Source organism: Aethalodelphis obliquidens, unplaced genomic scaffold (genome assembly GCF_003676395.1).
Source record: "Aethalodelphis obliquidens isolate GAN/ISIS:26980383/991018 unplaced genomic scaffold, ASM367639v1 scaffold3, whole genome shotgun sequence".
NCBI classification, from domain to species: domain Eukaryota; kingdom Metazoa; phylum Chordata; class Mammalia; order Artiodactyla; family Delphinidae; genus Aethalodelphis; species Aethalodelphis obliquidens.
In genome coordinates, this window is record NW_020837947.1 from 13,090,504 (window position 1) to 13,107,592 (window position 17,089).

The 17,089-nt window shown below is 37.6% G+C and overlaps 2 protein-coding genes across 5 annotated transcripts in view; one reads left to right on the forward strand and one right to left on the reverse strand.

Annotated features, from left to right (window-relative positions):
- The window catches only part of LOC113607604 (uncharacterized), a 118,584-nt gene that overhangs the window by 75,806 nt on the left and 25,689 nt on the right, over positions 1-17,089 (reverse strand). The gene's annotated exons all lie outside the window — the stretch shown is intronic.
- RGS17 (regulator of G protein signaling 17) overlaps positions 1-17,089 on the forward strand; it is an 88,136-nt gene that overhangs the window by 63,596 nt on the left and 7,451 nt on the right. For 3 of the 4 annotated variants that reach the window (XM_027083117.1, XM_027083136.1, XM_027083126.1), the window contains 2 exons: positions 7,296-7,385; positions 8,851-9,085. In XM_027083117.1, coding sequence (XP_026938918.1) covers positions 7,296-7,385; positions 8,851-9,085 — 325 coding nt within the window. The remainder of the gene's footprint in view (positions 1-7,295; positions 7,386-8,850; positions 9,086-17,089) is intronic. The other variant, XM_027083142.1, reaches the window with a different exon arrangement.

Here is a 17,089-nt window from a genome sequence, read left to right on the forward strand (position 1 = left end):
TATCCCTGGCCCCTTCTCCCCAGCTCTCACATGAACCAGCACAGGTATAACTTGGCATTCCCGGAGCACGGACCACACACTCATTGATACACAGAGTGATGTGAGTTCATCACATCCTGGGATAAAGTCTCCCCACAGATCAGGACTGTTGCCTTCAATCATAGCTGTTTTCAAGGATGCTCGCACCTCAGCCCAAACATACTCACACACACAGTAACTGGAAAATCCCCAGGGAAGAATGAATGGGTGGATGAGTAAGTGACCCTGCCAGCAAGCAGATGTTTTTCTGAGTCAACTGCTAGGGTTTTAACATTTTCATTGTCCTTTTTATAATAGAGACACAAGTTAGCTAAAGCTAGAAGCTTGAGCTCCAACTTAACTGACGCATTTAAAGATCTGGATGATTACATGCCATTTTAATAACAGTGTCTACTAACTAAATAAAAGTCCATTTGGCTTTTTCGCATCCAAGATATTTGCTTTCCCACAAAAGCATCCACTAACTTAATTATGACTTACAGGGAAAATTACAGTGGGTTGAAGGAAGAGCTTAAAATAGGATTTCAGTCAACCTGAGAACTGAAGTAGAGGATTCTATTGATTGGTGTATGTTACAGAAAGTACATCTAAATATTCAATCCTATAATTCTCTTAATGTTAAGGCGGAAAAAAAGAAACTCTATATATGCCAAATAGGAGGCTTTGGTTATTTAACTGAACATCAGCTGACACAGTAGATCCAGATTTTAACCAGGTAATAACTTGTTAGATGCAGTTGGCATTTTAAACCAAATGAATATCCATGAACTTAAAATACATGGCTTAGAGTTTGAAATAAAAATGTAATACCAATAGAAAAAGGGAGTTTTTGAAACCCATCTTTTCCAACTGAAGCATGTATAGAGGGAAATTGGTAGCGCAGAGGGCGAGTATGAGAAGACAAAGTGATTTTGTTTTCAGTTTCCATGCAGCAAAAGAAGCAATTAGCATTTACATACAACCCAAACTGGGATTGAAATCGTTTGGAGAATCCACTTTCACAGTGGCTCTTTGAAAACATTTTAAATAACAAAAAAATTTCCTGCCTGTTGGTAGCTAAAAACCTTTTCTAATTCATTTGTTCTAAGAATGTATCACCCAAGATCTATATTACCCCAGCAAGAGACATACTTAGAGTTCAAACAGCTAATTATTGGAAAGGATAACTACGATGTTAATAGGATTATGCCTGACCCTTTTTTAAGACTAAAGTATTCCTAAATTAAATGACCTAGGGCGGGAAGTATCCAGAACATTTCCTAAATAGCAAAAAGGAAAACTGGGTGTAATTATGCACACCTGTCAAGATTAAATTTATCCCTTTTGAGTATATTTCACTCACCGAAAATTTGATGACTCTTTTCAAAGTCCTTAGAAAGATGTAATTATCAAAACCCCATACATGCAAGAATAGATTTTTTTTCCAAATAAGGGTAAACTTAGAAACTTTCAGTTTTATTGAGTTGATTAAAATATTATATTTATAAAGACAACATAGCCCTCTAGTGGACAGATTTTTAATAGCGGGTTATTTTACTTCTGATAGGCTTTAAATCTATGAAATAAAAGCTTAAACGAAATGAAACATTTGTTTTATAATATATGATACATGATTATGAAAAATAGGAGTACTTCTAGGGGCAATGTTTTTTGGGGTTTTTTTTGCTGTACGCGGGCCTCTCACTGTTGTGGCTTCTCCCGTTGCGGAGCACAGGCTCCGAACGCGCAGGCTCAGCGGCCATGGCTCACGGGCACAGCCGCTCCGCGGTATGCGGGATCTTCCCGGACCAGGGCACGAACCCGTGTCCCCTGCATCGGCAGGCGGACTCTCAACCACTGCGCCACCAGGGAAGCCCTAGGGGCAATGTTTTTTGAGACAAGTGTTGTATAACATTCCAGACACACATTTCTAACCACCGTTCCCATCCTTACATACCCTATTCAAAACCAAGCTGTTCTACCAAAATGTAGAAATGAAAGAGATGAGGTTCAAGACATAGGTTTGATTATAACTGAGTCTTTATATGTCTGAAATTGTAGATCGTATATGGCTACTGTCCCCCCTTCTGCTCCCTTTCTTCTTCCTTTTTATAGCCCTTTCTAAGCAATGCATCAGTGCACCTCTCCTTTCCCTTCTTCCCAAAGTTGTCTTTGCCAGTGGGAGCGAGTTGTATGTCCCAGGGATGCTCTTTGCAGTAACAACATCTGTTCTGGAGTCATGAGTGGCACCACCTCTTCTTCCCCTTGTCAGGTTTTGTTGTCAACCTTCTGTAACAGCTCCTTTTTCCCTGGCAATCTCAAGTTCCTGGCAATCAAGAAGTTGCTCCTTGCCAATATCTGCTGTATATTCAGTCCTCTGGGCAATACCTCCTGCAGACTGGCAGCTGTGGGGTAATGTTGTTAGAAGGGGCTGTGCCCTCCAGACATGGGTTTGTGATAAGAGGTTTACCCTTTCCAGACATTTAAGAGCAATCCATTTCTCTAAATACGTGAAAAGGTAAAATACCACAATTAATTCTTCTATATCAAGAGAAGAAGCATTGCACAGCGAAAATGAGCATGAAATAAGACGTCGGAAGGTGTGAGTTCCATTGCTAGGCCTGATATGTTTTAGCTGTGGGTATTGAGTAAGTCAACCTCGGTGACTGCTTTTTCTTAAATCAGATGGGAATGATTAATAACAAAGCCCCTGCTTACGTTACAGGACTGTTGTGAGGAAGAAATGGTAAGGTGTTGTATGCGGAAGTGTTTTATAATAACAGCACGGTGTAAGTTTTTATTCCCTCTAGTTGAAATAAAAAACTCTTCGGTAAACTTGGAATTGTCATTTTAATATGCCACCAATTTGCCCTTCCACTGAATTAAGCATGTGTAATGATTTTCCTTTTTGTCACAAGTGTTTAGTCTTTGCTTTCAACCTTGTGTAGTAGGTCACTACCTTTGTCCCCATTATGAATGGGGAAAATAAAGCTTGGAAAACCAAAATCGTCATCAAGGAGATATCTTTGAGATTTGGAGTCCACTTCATTGTTTTATTGGCCCATTACATAACCACACCTCACTGACTATTCTAATTTATTGCTTCCATCCTGAAACGTCTGATTCGTCCATTTTGCTCTGCGTTGATATCATGCATTTTCACAACTCTACACGATTTTACCCCCTCTGCTTGGAATCCTCCTTGTCTAGGTCTCCATCTGGCAAACACATTTATTTCAACTCTCATTGCAATGCTCTGTGAGGCCTATTTAACTGTCAGAGCTCCTCAGTTTCAGAGCCTCTGTCTTGTTCATCTTGACTTTCCAACCCAGACACCGTTGCATAAATCAGGTGTCTCATACATATTTGTAAATTGTTGTTGACGCCTAAGTAAGGCTGTAGTATTATTTTACCATGGTATTTTGACTGAGAAAAATGACACATTTAAAGAATAACTTACCAATTTTTTTCAGAACCTGAAGGAAGTTGATTCCATTTTTGCACTGGGAAATTTGAGGTAGAATTGTTAAATATAAAGGAAAAGCTGATAGTACAATGTGAGAATATTAGAATAATGAATTGTCTTTACCAATGACAGTGGTTCTTTCTTGAGCCTATATTTTAATACAGTATAATACAGTTATACTGTATTAAATTTAAGCATAAATTTAACATAAATTTATTAAATGTATTAATTTATTAATTCCTCAGCTGAGTGTTTGTGTAAAGATATGTGGTTTTGTGATCAGCCTCTACCCCAGAGTTACCATAGCTACTGCAAAGTTTTCATCTTATTTGCAACCATTTCAAGGATTCTCCCTAAGAACCAATTGTTTACTGAAAGTAGACTGTCTTCCAAAAGAGTCCCCACACATAGCCATGATGACGAACCAGTAGGTAAGCTCGTTAAAGGGCAGTAGGTAATGTTTTCCATACCCCACTGCCCAGACTCCCCTGTAAACAAACAAAAAAATCCACCCACACACAAAGAGGGCATATTTCCTTATTTTCTGAAGTATACCAAATGTATTTCTCTCTTCTCAACGTCACTATTCGAGACAATCTCTAATAAGATTTTATATGCTTATTTTAGTATTCTTAGCATAGGCTATTGGAATTTTCTCCCATAAAATATTTCAGCTTTCATCAAGACTCCCACAGTGAGCATTGTATATGCATTCTGTTCTCTTCATGGCTTTAGTTGTTTAAAAAGTGGAATTGTTAGTTCAAAATATTACAAGCATTGTAAAAGTGAAAAAGAACACGTCTCTACATGACCCCTCACGTTAAGCTTGATGTTTTCCTTTTAGAGCTTTTCTCCAGCACATATGTATATATATACGTTGATCCAGAGCAAATATGTCCTGTATTTTATTACCTTAAATGAACCCACTGTATTACTTAGAGCAGGACCAAGTAAAATTGGGGACAGACATTAGTCATGCCTAAGACAGATGGCAAACAGTCTAGCACCAAGTCTCCTATCATTTTCTCCATTTCTCTTCATCTTAAAATGGCATTATTTTAATGGTTCTTGATAATGGAAACTTTGAAACCAATTTTTAAAGAACAGTCCTAAAGGACAGTTGATTAGAAAGGACACATCGATTGCTAAAGGTCAGTTTCCTTCTACAGGGCAATGTTGTGTCCAATATTAGATCAAGAAATGGAGGAAACGGTGAACAGTTAGGCACTTACTGAATGTCTGTTATAAGTAGTTTTAGTACAAATGTGTGTCCATATTTTACCATCTGTAGAAATCAAAGATATAAACACAACCCAATATTTCATAATGATCACTCTAATATGGTGGCATTTGGGATGTTTGTAAATATCACAGAAACAGATACAAGAGCCAGAATTCATCTTCAGAAACTTGTGAATCATGTATGTAGATTCCAGATTTGTTGCTCCACAGCAAAGACACAATGGAGAACACATTTTTTCAACGATGTTGTGTTTTAAAGTTTTTCAGATAAGGATACCTGCATTGGTGTGGCATGCTCCATAGGATACTGTGTGGAAATGTAACTGAAACAAATTCTCAAGGAGTTTATTATTTAATCAGCAAAGCAAGCTCATTTTCCAGTCTTTATATAGTCCCTCAGTATGTGCACACACACATATGAGCTCGGTGTAGCTTGGCAGAATGAGTACTAATTTCCTATTTAAATGTGATCTTTCTAGGATTTACCCCCCAAGTTGCATATTTTATACATTTGGCATCATTAGTTTCTCCCAGGAAATTTCACAGAATATTGTCAACGGTGTCTTCCTATCTCCTCCCACCCACTTTCCCATAATTACCGGAAATACATCAAATTCCAGAGAGGCACTCTTACTCAAAGACACTTTGAGAAGTTAATGATGCTGCCCTCCAACACATTCCTAACCTGCAGACACAGTCACAGCTCGGCAGGCAGAGACTCAACCAGCCGCTCTCTGAATCCCCCCTCGCTGCTTCCTCGCGGCTCCCCACGCTGAAGGCTGAGAGGGGTCTGGAATTGCTGACTACCATGCAGAGCAATCCTCAGTCTTCTGGACATTTGAGTAACAATCAAACTATAGTTTCTGCTTCCCAGAATTCCTTGGGCCATACCACCTTTGTGAGAGGTTTCTCCTTTTCTACACCAGTAAATCTGCCACGTTCCCTATAAACTGGTAGAGGAGGACTTAATTTACTTCCCTCTGACATTTTTTTTTTTTTTCATTGACGTGTCCTGTTTCTGACTGAAGAATCCTTTCCACTTCCTACTGAGTTCTCTTTTCTCCAGGTGGTCCAATTTCGCAACTAAGTTTTCCATCTAGTCCTACTTTCAGTTGTAGATTGACCCCTTTGCCTTCCCGTCTTTGCTACATTCTCTCCATCCTCACCCTTGCACCTGAGAATGAATGAATGAATGAGACATCTCTCCTCTTCCCTTACCGGATGTTCCAGATCAATAATAGCTAATTGTTGGAAGCTTTCGCGCACTAAGCCACAGCCATGTTTGGTGCCGCTTTTCTGCATTCACATAAGTACTCTATTGCCTCAGTGCTTATCAGACAGCATGGTTCATAATAACAATTACAGGGTGGCTCAAGAGAATTGGGTTCAAATTCCAATCATACCGCATATTTAGTGCCTGCCTTTGGGCCAACCTACCAGACAGCTCTGTGCCTCACTTTGCTCATCTGTAAAATGGGGATAGTAAAATTAAAGTAAATTAAAGTAAAAGAACAGCACCTGGTACATAATAGGTACTAGGAAATAATAGTTTCCATTTCCCTTTGTTGAACAGATAATGAATGAACAACTGAAAGAGACATCATCTAACTTCTTTTGCTCTCTGACAGGCTCTCACGAAGCTTCTCGGCTTCTAGACAGAGGGATCAATTTGCTAATTCAGTAGCTTAGCTCTTCCAAGGCCACTGAGTTATCCTCCCCGCCCTGCTTCTTAATATCTGCCCTCAACCCCCTCATCACGTCTGCACCTAGAACCCCACAACCCTGCTCAGCTACCGTTTACCTGAATCAGACAATTCTTATTCTTGTTCTGGGTTACTAAAGCCCATAGAATTATCCTAGCTCCTGTCATCCTGTAGAATTCCCAAATTTATGTCCCAGAGACACAGAGACGCCTCCCACTCAATGCTCTAATATCCAAACCCCAAAGCCTCAGAGTGACTGGCTTTTCCCTCTTGAGATGTTGGAGGTTTACTTAAAGGGATGAAAGGGCAAAGAAAAAATCAAATATAAATCCTGTTGCTCGAACTTGAGTGGATGGAGGAATGATGACAGAAAACCTGGTCTGCAGAAAAGGGTGATGTGAACTTAGCAAATTCTGTTGTAGACTCTGATACACTTTATCTTTTTAGCAATCAATGGGGGAAAAATCAATGGAAAACAAACTATGAATAGAACTAACCAAAAATCAAAATGGTATTACACTAAGGAGTAATGTAATGATATATATCAAATATTAAAGCATATAATCATGTAAGTTATCTCGGAGATTTTAAGTAATTTGAACTATGCATGGATGAAGTCCGAATGTATAACAGTATCCATTTTCTGAGGTTATGATTTACTTTATTTTATTAAATAATGATTCTCTTTCCTTTAGTTGACATGGGCTTACCCAACATTTAAAAATGGTATTGCTCTTTTTGTACTCTAAATACTCTCACATAGTTGAAAATAAAATTCTTCCATGAAATATTTTCCTGGAATTTTTTTCTTTTCTTTAAATAATTGGTTTTCCCTCGACAAAATAAAGTGTTATACTACATTACAGCCTCACTGTTAGGAATGAAGAAAGAGGGGAAAACGCAGGAAGACCCACACATACCACAAAAATGGAGAGTATCCAGGTCCTAGAGGAATGGTGAGTGTGATTCACGTTGTAATTGTGTCTTGCATGTACGTGCTGTGTACATCTACCCAATGCTTAAACATAATCTCTTGCTTCCCAGTAACTCCTCAAAATGGTTTTGTGAAATGAATGCATACTTAGTCTGGGAGATCTTATTTTGTGATTGCAACTGCTTTTTATCCCTTTTTTTTTTATTAGCTCTGTTAAACTATCAGCTAAAACATTGCTTGAGTTTATCCTTCCCTTTCAAAAAACAATGATTGATACATGAATTAACCTCCCCCCCTAAACTGCCCTAGTTCTCTACTTCCCTTTTCTGAGAATATTTTTAAGTTGTTATCTTTATAGAAGAGTCTAAAACACACACAGAAAAGATATGGAACTACCTAAGTCAGTGAGAAAGGGCACCCAGCTGTTCCTCAGTCCCATTTCCATTGGAAGGGACTCTAAGTATTTTCGCCAAACTGAGAAGTTGAAATGCAGTATCCACAGAATAGAATTAAAATACAAGCAGATTATTTGTATAATGATATGCGCTTTCTTTTTCTACTTCTTATGAGAAGGTTTTAATTTTGATGCTTCATAGTAATTTTTCTGTCTTTTACACTTTTTTTAAAACAAACGAGGAAGTTCAGACATTTTGGAATAATAGCAAATCTGTATAAAATATTTGGTCAAAAAGGTATGATAAATATAAGAATTTTTTGACCAAGCGTATTTTAGGTTGGAAAATTATTAAACAGACGAATGAATGGCAAAGCAAAATCAGGACCAATTTAACTATAAGAATCTCCAAGCTTCTATCCTTTACTTCTTTGATGTATAAGCAAAGGAAGTAATAACTGGTGGTTTCTGCAGGAAAGTAGTCGCTGAAAACCTGAATATAGGTATCTAAAAAGTCCCTGATGTCATTATCATTGTCCTGTGCTTTTTAATTGTGATAACTCCATTCATAGGTAACAATTCGCTCATAATAGTTACCAGAATAATTATTAAAGTTTAGGAAAATATGTGACAAGTGCACACAATGTATTCTTATTTTGATTCAGTGAAAAATGAAAAGACATCGACCAGAGGTGAAAAGAGAAACTGTATCTTATGGCTTGGAAATGAAAATCTACATCAGATGCAAACAAAAAAGTTCAGTTTGCCTTTCAAAGTAATGCATAGGCTTGCAGTCGATTGTTTGGGTTCAAAAATGCCCAGGCTTCATTAGGGATCTATGATGACCACGTGCAGAGTGTGTGTAGCCCCTTGCTACTTGAATGCTTGACTCCCTAACACATAGCTTGTACCTACACGAATTTTTGTCAAGACCCAGAAATCTCTAGCCCAGTCCTGGCAGATGTTTGCCAGGTCAGGCTGGACTGAGTCTCAATGACCACTAGATGGCAGCAATTGAATGGCATTTCTATCTGCAGTTCACCATCCCCGCACCAAAGTTGCTTTTGATAACGGCCCCATTCTGTCTCTGCAGCCAAAACCCCACTTCAGATGAAGTCTTGTCCTGGTCTCAAAATTTTGACAAGATGATGAAGGCCCCGGCAGGAAGAAACCTCTTCAGAGAGTTCCTCCGAACAGAATACAGTGAAGAGAACCTACTCTTCTGGCTTGCCTGTGAAGACTTAAAGAAAGAGCAGAATAAAAAAGTAATTGAAGAAAAGGCCAGAATGATATATGAAGATTACATTTCTATACTCTCACCAAAAGAGGTAAAAATCTGGAAAATATTGATGTGAGCTTCTTAGACCAAGGATGAACCTAAAAGGACTTCTGTCCAAATTGAGTAATGAATGCATGGGGTGTGGACAAGCTAGAAGGCTTGTCTGGGTAGATAATCTATATTCCATTCTACCTGAATCTACCTGAACACGTGTTTCAAGGTTAGGTCTCCCCAGTATGCTTTGATCATTTATCTCTAGCTGAATCATGTGATAGTCTACTTGCTTTTCAGAACTACCATTAGGAAGCCTGGTAATACAATTTGCCATGACTTAAAATGGAAAAGAAGAACTTACTTTGGGGCAGTGTTTCTCAAAGTGTGATCCCCAGATCACCTGTATAGGAATCACCTGGAGCATTTGTTTGACAAGCAAATTCTCGAGGCTGACCCAGGACTTCTGAATCTGAATTTTGGGAACTAGAGCCCAGGAGTCCATACCTTTAACAAGTTTTCCACATACATACTAGTTTGAAAACTTCTGGTATAGGGGAAAAAAACGAAAACAAAAGAAACCCTGCCATGTTGATGCTTATGATAGAATTTTTACAGAACTGAAGTATGGCCCTTTAGGACCCATTAATATTCTTGGGGGAGAGATGTGTGATGGCAATCATTTTACTTGTTCTGGTTTTCCTGTTATTTATAAGTGCAAGCTATTTTCCCCATTGCCAGAATGTACCTGATAAACAAGGAACGTTTCAAGCAACCGGATTGACACCGTTCCATTAGCTTTCCAAAAATCAGTTTGCTCCTGAGAAACGGTCCCGCTACCAGAGTTAACAAGCATTTGGTGAGGGAGGGGCTGAGAGTGTGCCTGGCCTCTGAAGTGCCGAGGGACTGAGTTCCAGCAGGGCTTTTCAGAATTTGAACTTAGAATTTCCTAGAATGCCTTCTCTTCTGCACGCCACCCTCTTGCTGTCTTTTCTGTCTCTCTTAATCCACTGTGACTTTACCTGTGCATTTAAGTGTTCTGACCTGGTGCTGTCTGCCTCCGGACTTTATCCTCCACACCCCTCTCCTGCACGTGGACGTTTATTACATCCCCTAGAGACAGGTATCTGTCTCCTCCAGCGTTTGGTGCGGCCCTTACCTTTAAATTTGTAAGATGAGTTTGCGTCTGGTCTATCAGCTCTGTGCTTGGGATGCTATATAAGCTATTTCACTTCTAATCAGATATACCTAAGTAATTTTTTAAAGATGTATCCGTTCGTGCCATTGGTATTCCAGAGTACTCCAATAGCATTGTCTCTGCAAAATGAGAAACCTTGAATTGGATACACAAAAGATTGTCTTAATTTTTATTTCCTGCATTAACACAGAAAAAGTATTCATAGAAACAAGGTGGGGAGAAATTTTTCTATAGCCTCAATACATTTATTACTGATGCCACTTTGTATTTCTAACACCATTAAAATTCTGCATCCTAAAAATACATTCTTCAGGTTTCTGGTCTCTCTAGAACCTCAGCATCTAACCAGTTCTACTTGAATTTTATTAGTATATTAAGTTCACCTTCATTTTTATTTAATATTGCAATACATGGCAAATATATCAAATAATCCAAATGTGCCCCAAGATGTGCTTCTCTTGTCCATAAGTACACATAATTACAGAGTCTTTAGGAAGATTATCTATCCCATCTCTCTCCCCCAAATATGTAACACGTATCATTTGAAAATGATTATTGTTTAAATTATCTAGTCCATTCCTTTGTACTATGTCTCCTCTTAAAATGATGACTGTCCCATTTTAAAACAATGTTAGTAGAAAAAGTGCTCTCTATATTAAGTACATACAATTCCTTTATTTTACAGTCTCCATTTTCTAATTTTAAGTTTTTGTGGGAAACACTTCCCCACTGTTCTCACAGCTCTTGAGTTTCAGATGTCACTCATTGATGGAGCTTTGTAAAATACTTAATTTTCACAAAATTACTTCTTCTCTGGGCCACAGTTTAGAGATATAGTTATTGATTACTGAAATATAAATTATTGGATTTTCATTATTTTGCAAAAGTAATGGAGTTTTGTTTTAACTAATTTCTTTACTTTGAACATGAGTTTCACCAAAAAGTCATTAAAATATTATTTCTTGAATAAGAACATGACCTTTCCTAAATTAAATAGACTAATATTTAGTGTAATAGCCTCTCTCCTTTAATATTCTCTAAATACCAGAGGCAGAGGTAAAATTCAAATTTTTATCATTTGGCTACTTGTTTGCTGACATATAAATAATTCTCAACATAGAATCTAAGTGATTGGACTGTATGAAGTACCTCTGTTTAGCCAACTGATGGCTCTCCTGTCAACATAGTAATTACACTTATTATTTAGCAGCAAAATTGAATAAACCCAAAGTAGGCAATTATAAAAGATAATTGTTAAGAAGTTACATTTTAAGCCCATGTATAGATATATTTACTTTTGAACCCAGTCAGATGACTTGACTCACTTATATACTCCCAAAATGGCACTCCCTTTCTAGCTATCCCAGGGCCCTTTCCAAAATATTATATCTCACTGATCTTCTATGCAAAAACTTGTCCATTTCTAATCAACAATACACTGCTAACCGTTTAATGATACTGTGTTATCACCCTTCAAGTTCTGTTTTCCACCACTGGAGAGAACACATGTCCCATCCAGAGAGCCCTGACTATATAGAAGTAAGAACACTGAACTAACACTCGGGTGGACAGATTCTAGTCCATGCTCAGCTCCAACTTAATTGTGTGGCCTGGGATAAATTAGTTCACTTTTTCTGGGCCTCGGTATTCAGTTGATTTGTTTATAAAAATCAAAATTCAAAGGGGCACAGAGGATAGTAAACCAAGTCCAGAATGGCAGCTGTAAGGCCCTTGTGGTACTACTGCATTCTCCCCTCCAAATGTCATGGCCAATTAGTCACAGTCTTCCTCACTGCTGTACCCAGATTCAACCTCAGAGCCTGTCTTAACATGGTGCTCAGAGCAACCACTGCAAGGCCATCGGAGTTGCGAATCTACTTCCCACTTTGGAGCCAGACAATCTGTTTCTACTTAGAATATTTTTAAAGAATATGAACATTTGAATCATTTGTAAAATGGTAATAACTAAATAACTGAAATTTGTCAGGACTTTATTCTTAACCAGAACCTCAGTTTTCTTCACTAGACTTTCATTTTACTTTAATTAGATTGGGTCATCATGTTGCCCTTTGTTAAACGTTAAGGAGGTCTACATTCTTAATATTATATATACATTGGGGCTTCCCTGGTGGCGCAGTGGTTGAGAGTCCGCCTGCCGATGCAGGGGACGCGGGCTCCTGCCCCGGTCCGGGAGGATCCCATATGCCGCGGAGCGGCTGGGCCCGTGAGCCATGGCCGCTGAGCCTGCGCGTCCGGAGCCTTGCTCCGCAACGGGAGAGGCCACAACAGTGAGCGGCCCGCGTACCACAAAAAAAAAAAATTATATATACATAGCATATTTCCTTCATGAAGCCAGAGTGCTGAATGTTACAATTCGTTGTTTTAAGATCATGTTATATGCATTTTTAATAATTTGGATGTTATGTTATAAAATAGATGTTTACAACCAGGAGGCAATATAACTTCCACTCTCGGCACAGCATGCATTTCAAGAGGGGAAATGACCAAATTTAAATTAAAAAAAAAAAATCTAAAAACAGACAAAAATAACATTTCTTTCAAAAGTGAATTTTCTTTTTTGTCCTCAAAGGGAAAGCAAATGGACGTAATAAAGAGGAATTTAAGACGAATAGTACGCTTGCACATCACAGATGCCAGTGGCAACTTATATTAAGTATTGAAAAGACAAACCCAGCAAAATAAGGAACTTTAATAAAAAGTCTGCTTAAAAGTTATGACCAACTTAAACAGCATTGAGCTGTTGAATAAAGAAATATCTATAAATGCTGAAACAACTGTAAGACTTATTGGAATTGAAGAAAACTATGTGTGTTCAGATATCTAGGGACACCATTGTTCTTAACCAGGGCTGTAATCCAGCCCCACCACTTAACCATCTGTTTAACACTAAGAAACTCACTTCAGTGCTCTGCAGCCTTAGATACCTTGTTCTGTAGAATGTGGGAATGGAAAAAGCTAAAAAAAAACACTAAATCTATGACTTTCAGGCTCTGCTGAATGACAATTTTTATAGTAGTAGGAACTGTTTGCTTGTTCTGATTTCACCCTAAACTTCCAGTTGCTATCAGGGAGAAAAAAGCAAAAAGCCTATTTAAACACCAGAATTATCTAAACATAATGCATATGTGAAAGACATGTGGGTCCTACGTGTGCACATAGATGTTTCTTCATGCAAAATCATGTGAATTTAGCACTTCCAATAATTTAAATCAGTTTTTCTAAACAGGACTTATGATTGTACTTTCCTAGATTCCTTTCTTTGTGCATGCATATTATCATTCAAAAAATATTTCTTGAGTACTTCCTACGAGCCAGGTACTGGGCTAGATGTTAGGGATATGATGGTGAACGTTGGCCTATACCTTATGGAGCTTTCATTTTAGGAAGACAAACAAATCATGTCAAAAACAAGTAACTAAAAATCGTGATAAACATTATGATGGGGGTGGAGGTCAAATGATGTAGTTAGAATAGGGTTAGTCAGGGAAGGTCACTCTGAGAAGGCAAAATTCAAGTTGATACAAAGTCTAAAGACATTGGGTTTGAGGTGTCATTATACATATGCTCAATTATTATTATCATTACTATTATTACTTTACACTGGGCTTAAACTTTGTTGTTGACAAAATGGTCTTATGTATATTATTACAGTATAAGTCTCACAAGAATCCTTTAGCCTCTAGGACACATGGCACCATTTCATAGGAAAGGAAATTGATTTTCAGAGAAGTAAAACAAGGATATTAGAATTATATCTGGTAGAGAGAGAACACAACCCTAAGATCTTCAGATTCCAAGTGTGATGCTCTTCCAGCTACAATATGCTGATGAGTTATTCCATTGTATTCCATTCATGATACTACTATGGATTTCTATGAACCCAAACTTGAACTTGAGACACGATAAGAACTAGTAACCTTAACCACATGTCTGAACTCTCCTTCAGAAACAAGATTAACTTTCCCATCATTTGTACGCCATCAGGAATATGGTTACTCCACTTTATCCTACCAGTGATGTTTGGTCCAAGAAACACATTCCAATAATCAATCTTATTTGTAATTTATAATTATTTTCAGTAGAAATAACCAACACAAAATAATATGACTAAAAACACACGTGGTAAAAGTGTATTAAAACAGATAGGAAAACCAGATAGCCTTCAGATCTGTAAAATTTTACATGAGAAGACCGAATTTAGTTAAAATTATAAAGAACATTTCCAATGGCAAAAACTATAATTGGTAAAATTGAACGTGGACTTATAAAGGAAAAAGAAAAAAATTAATCAGAATTTTACTTAGAAAATAATCCTAAGTAAAGCAGCTTCAGTAAAATTAAAAATAAAGTGGAAAAAATGGGAGAAAAATTAAATCATTATGTGTAAAAAAATTGTTCAAGGAATTAATTGACTTAGGAGGGTCTTTATGAGAGTAAAAGACTTTTAGTGGTAATTCATCATCTTCAGTACAATTCCACCGAAAAAATGTCCAAAGAGTCAAAATTTCCATGATGACTAGAAGAGGAAGACAGGGTCAAAACTTGGTGTGCTCCCTTTTGCCAATACTGACCTATTTTACATGAATTGGCTCCATTGCTAGGAAATCTATCAAGCATAATACTTAATTCAATTTGACCCAGGTTTTCCCAACCACACTAGAAAGATTTCTGTTTTCATCCTCCCCACTTTACCCCCCATACTGTTGTTGAACCTTTAGCTTTCATTTCATTTTCCCCCCAATTAGTTTGTGGAGTTGCTGGTGCATATTTTTATGTTTCAAGCCACGTGCTTTTCTTCTTCTCTGTCTCCTACTCCCTGTGGGAATGGATGCTTCCAAGTTCATTGAGTCCTGTCACAAAGTCACTTATGCCTTTTTAAAGCTTGAGTTACCACCTCTCAACACTGCCAACATTTCCAGCACTGCTAAAACTGCCAGTTAAATGCTGCCAAGTCTCTCAGTGCCCTCTTGTGCCCTGTCCCACAGTAGTAGATCGTTTTTTAACTGTTATTGCTGCACTGCGTCCCTCCCTTCACCCCACCTAAATGGGAGTCTGTGAGGACTAAGAAAAGAATTTCCATTGCCCAAGGATAGCTCTTGTCTTGTGCTACTCAACTTTCTCTTCCCCTAGCATGAGTTCTTTACAGGAAACTCCTCAGTCCTACGCATTGGCCTTACAAGCCATCCAATCATGGGTGAATCCTAGGGTGACAATGGCTCAGGCCCATGCTGGGATTCACCCACACTATCTTGTATTATAGATGTTCCACAATCGAAGCACAAAGATGCTACAAGATGAAACTATAGACTGTTATGCTCATGGGGTTTATCCTTGTTGTTTGACCTCTCTGTACTTCTTTTGACAGACAACCTTTTCAAACAAACAACCAGATATTTAGGAAAATATTTTATTTTTCAAAAGGAAATAGCAAATGTGTTTTTGTTACAGATTACTAAATGTTGAATGGTACTACTTTCTGTACTGCATTTCACTACTGTTTTTAATTAGCCAAAAAAATTTTTAAATTATTCAATGAAGACTCAACACATTTACTAATTCAAATTATTTTATTTCTCTGTCTTCAGATACCTAATATTATTCCAGCTCCTGATAAACTGTTATCAGTTTATCACATGTTAAATATGTTAATTATACATGTTAGGGAACATATATGTTAAATAGCATATATTTCATTATGCTATTATTTAAGAAATAAATGACCACTTTATCACTAATCTAATGTTTCTCTCTCCAATGAAAGAAAAAGTTCCCAAGTTTGAAAGTAAGAGCACCATTTACAAAAATAATAGAATATGTTTGTTACGATTCACTTGACCATAACACCACATTTCAGAATAAGATCTATCAGTTTAAACTCCAATGTCAATATTTTCCTTTTGAGTAGAAAAACAAATGATATTTTTAAAGAAAAAGCTTTGATAAAAATTCTGTACTTTTTATTACTTGGTACTTGACGATGACCTCTTATGGCAGCAACACAGAGAATAAAATGCAAACGATCCATTTCCAGAACATCTTTTCTTTTTTCTTTAGAATTTAGAGAGAAGAATATATAGTTCAGCCAAGGAACGTTTAATTTTTTCTCTATATAAGTTAGTCTAGCTACACCACAGAAATTGAGTCTGGATCACCATTTCCCGACACATCCTCCCCTAGCAGCCATCCCTGGTGTATATCAAGGAACCCAACACCACATGGGCTGTTGAGCTCAGGCATCTGGGGACACCAAATGGAATCTGAGTGGCTTCCGTCATTGGGACTGTTTCAGATCCCAGGCTTAGTCCAAACAGTGGGTGGGAAAAGAAGCCAAAACCAAAAAGGCTTTTGCAAAATGCTTGTGACAAAACGTTCAGCTATAAATAGGAAAGGTTTGTATAGACTTGAGTACGTCATGAGACAAATAACTGTGGATCACAATGCCCTAGTCTTTGTTCAACAGTGAGAACTATGGACACCAATCAAGACTCTGAGGTGGTTTGCCTCTTAGAGGGTGTTGCTAACATGTCATTTCAGAGCAGACCTTAGTTCTTTTCCCAGAGTGTGCATTTATTGGTATTTAATTTCCCCCCCTTCCCATTTCAACATGCTCTACCAGTTCCAATCAGATTAGCATTTAGGGAGGAAAAAACCAAAACAAAACAAAAAACAAAACTGAATCACTTGCAGAATCTACTTTCTTTACACTTTTCAAATAACACTGTATGATTAATGGGTACTCTGAATTCCTACTTACATTTCTCCTTTCAGAGATTGAATTTCAAGTAAATATTCTGCTTAATCTTTAGTACAGAGACCTTTGGATGTATTCCTAGGTATGGGCTA